Source organism: Varroa jacobsoni, unplaced genomic scaffold (assembly GCF_002532875.2).
Source record: "Varroa jacobsoni isolate VJ856 unplaced genomic scaffold, vjacob_1.0 scaffold_247, whole genome shotgun sequence".
Taxonomy (NCBI): Eukaryota; Metazoa; Arthropoda; class Arachnida; order Mesostigmata; family Varroidae; genus Varroa; species Varroa jacobsoni.
This window is the reverse complement of record NW_019213149.1, coordinates 318,344-320,120: the sequence shown is the minus strand read 5'-3', so window position 1 is coordinate 320,120 and position 1,777 is coordinate 318,344. Positions and strand designations below refer to the sequence as shown.

General features: G+C 38.8%; 1 protein-coding gene across 4 annotated transcripts in view; it reads right to left on the bottom strand.

The window, feature by feature from the left end:
* Positions 1-261: 261 nt before the first annotated feature.
* LOC111258561 (uncharacterized) overlaps positions 262-1,777 on the bottom strand; it is a 4,440-nt gene continuing 2,924 nt past the window's right edge. For all 4 annotated transcript variants that reach the window (XM_022829938.2, XM_086967513.1, XM_086967512.1 and 1 more), the window contains 2 exons: positions 1,127-1,217; positions 262-820 (listed from right to left, as the gene is read on the bottom strand). In XM_022829938.2, coding sequence (XP_022685673.1) covers positions 677-820; positions 1,127-1,217 — 235 coding nt within the window. In that variant the 3' untranslated portion in view covers positions 262-676. The remainder of the gene's footprint in view (positions 821-1,126; positions 1,218-1,777) is intronic.

The following is a 1,777-nucleotide window of genomic DNA, read 5'->3' as shown; positions in this document are numbered from 1 at the left end:
GACATTGCTGACGTAATGTCAGAAGTACTATACGAAACATCACAGACTGTCTGCCATAAGCTTTTCATTAAATCCGTTTGTGAAACAATCTGCTTCTAAACAGGGTCTAAGAGAGCAAACCCAAAGCCAAAGGCTAGAATTCTCCACCATACACAAACTACCGATGAGGTTAGGCAGCATGAACTGCTCTAAAACAAGCACAAAAAATATTTTGTCCAAACAAATGGTCTTTCTTTCCATGACTGCATTTGCCACCACTAGTATCCTGGTTCTTAACCCCCCAGGTAATAAAGTATGCACTATGAACGAAACGAGCTGTTCGATGGTACTCCATGGGTATTATCCCTTAATAGGTATTTTACTGTTCCCTACTTCTTGCTTCTTGGAACTAGAGCCGGGACGAAAATTCTTGTGGCTTTTTCATCCTAGTTGCAGGCTAAATAGTACTAATATTCGTGGCAGCGCGTACAATTTTCATTATGTTGGTTAAACATGTTTGTACTGCGCATTGACGCCATGAACCCAGTACCTGAAGGGAGAATATGGTCAGCTTACTGAGTACACCCTATTGCTATCACTGTCGATATGAAATCATACGAGCTTTTAAAAACATTTAGGCACGCAATATTATTATGAGCATAAATTCGATATGAAACATCGTCACGATAGAATACACTTAACGAGGCCTGCATGTGGCTGGCTCTATGTAGTTTCCCCAGCAAGCCTCGATTAAACGACGATTCTGCCTACAACGAAAATAGTTCGTGAAGTCATCCCGCCAGCCCACTGTGGCCTGGCACATGAGTCGACCGATCTCAACCTACACAGTAGTGAGCAACACAACAAAAGGCCAACAATGATTAATTCGCAGCAATTCTCATTCGAAACTTCTTTGGCAATGTTCTACACAATAAATATTTGTTTAATATTGGTGTAGATTATTTAGTAATCAAATAATAATGGTCAAAGCTTCCAAACAGAAAGAAATATGCAGAATCAAAGCACATTACGATTGCTAGACTACTGTTTATTTTGTAACATTCTAAGAGACACGATGTTTGCGATTCGATGGCCTTTCTAGCTATAAGCTCGGTTTTAACGGGATTTATCAAACGCGAGCGCTTACCGATATGTCCCCATCAGGTTTGTAGCAGCAGTGCGCCAAACAAAAGGTTTCATGTAGCATTAACCGCTCTTCCGCACAAACGCCCTTTGAGCTAAACCAGTAATCCAGCGACCATCATAAAAATGGTAATCATCGTCAACAACAACAATAACAAAATTAATGACAAAAAGCCTGTTGTGCAAGACCAGTCAACGTGCAGGGCACAAATCCTTCATCCGATACATGTACTACCCCAAGGTGCGATTACCCAAATTAAATCAAGCTACAAAAATGAATTGATAGTGAACACAAGTAGAATGAAACAATGTAGTCAGCGTGTTTCATTATACAAAATATATTGTTCAAGGTATGAAAAAAAACAACATACTTAGATTAAAAAATAACATAATATAGTTTTCCTTCTTTCTGAAACTAAAACAATATTTTTTTTTCAAAGAAAAATCATGACTACAACACGAAGAGCTGTTAATTTTTCATTATGATTTCGTTAGGATCAAATGCAGCCTTGACCATCCGCAATTAAAGAAAGAAAAAATAGGACGAATAAGCCTGGCATTTTTGTGGGGAGTGATGACACCTGTTCGCTATCGTATGAGCTCTCTAGGTGAGTGAAAGCTTGTCATCAGCCATTTACTGTAGTAATACATGTAG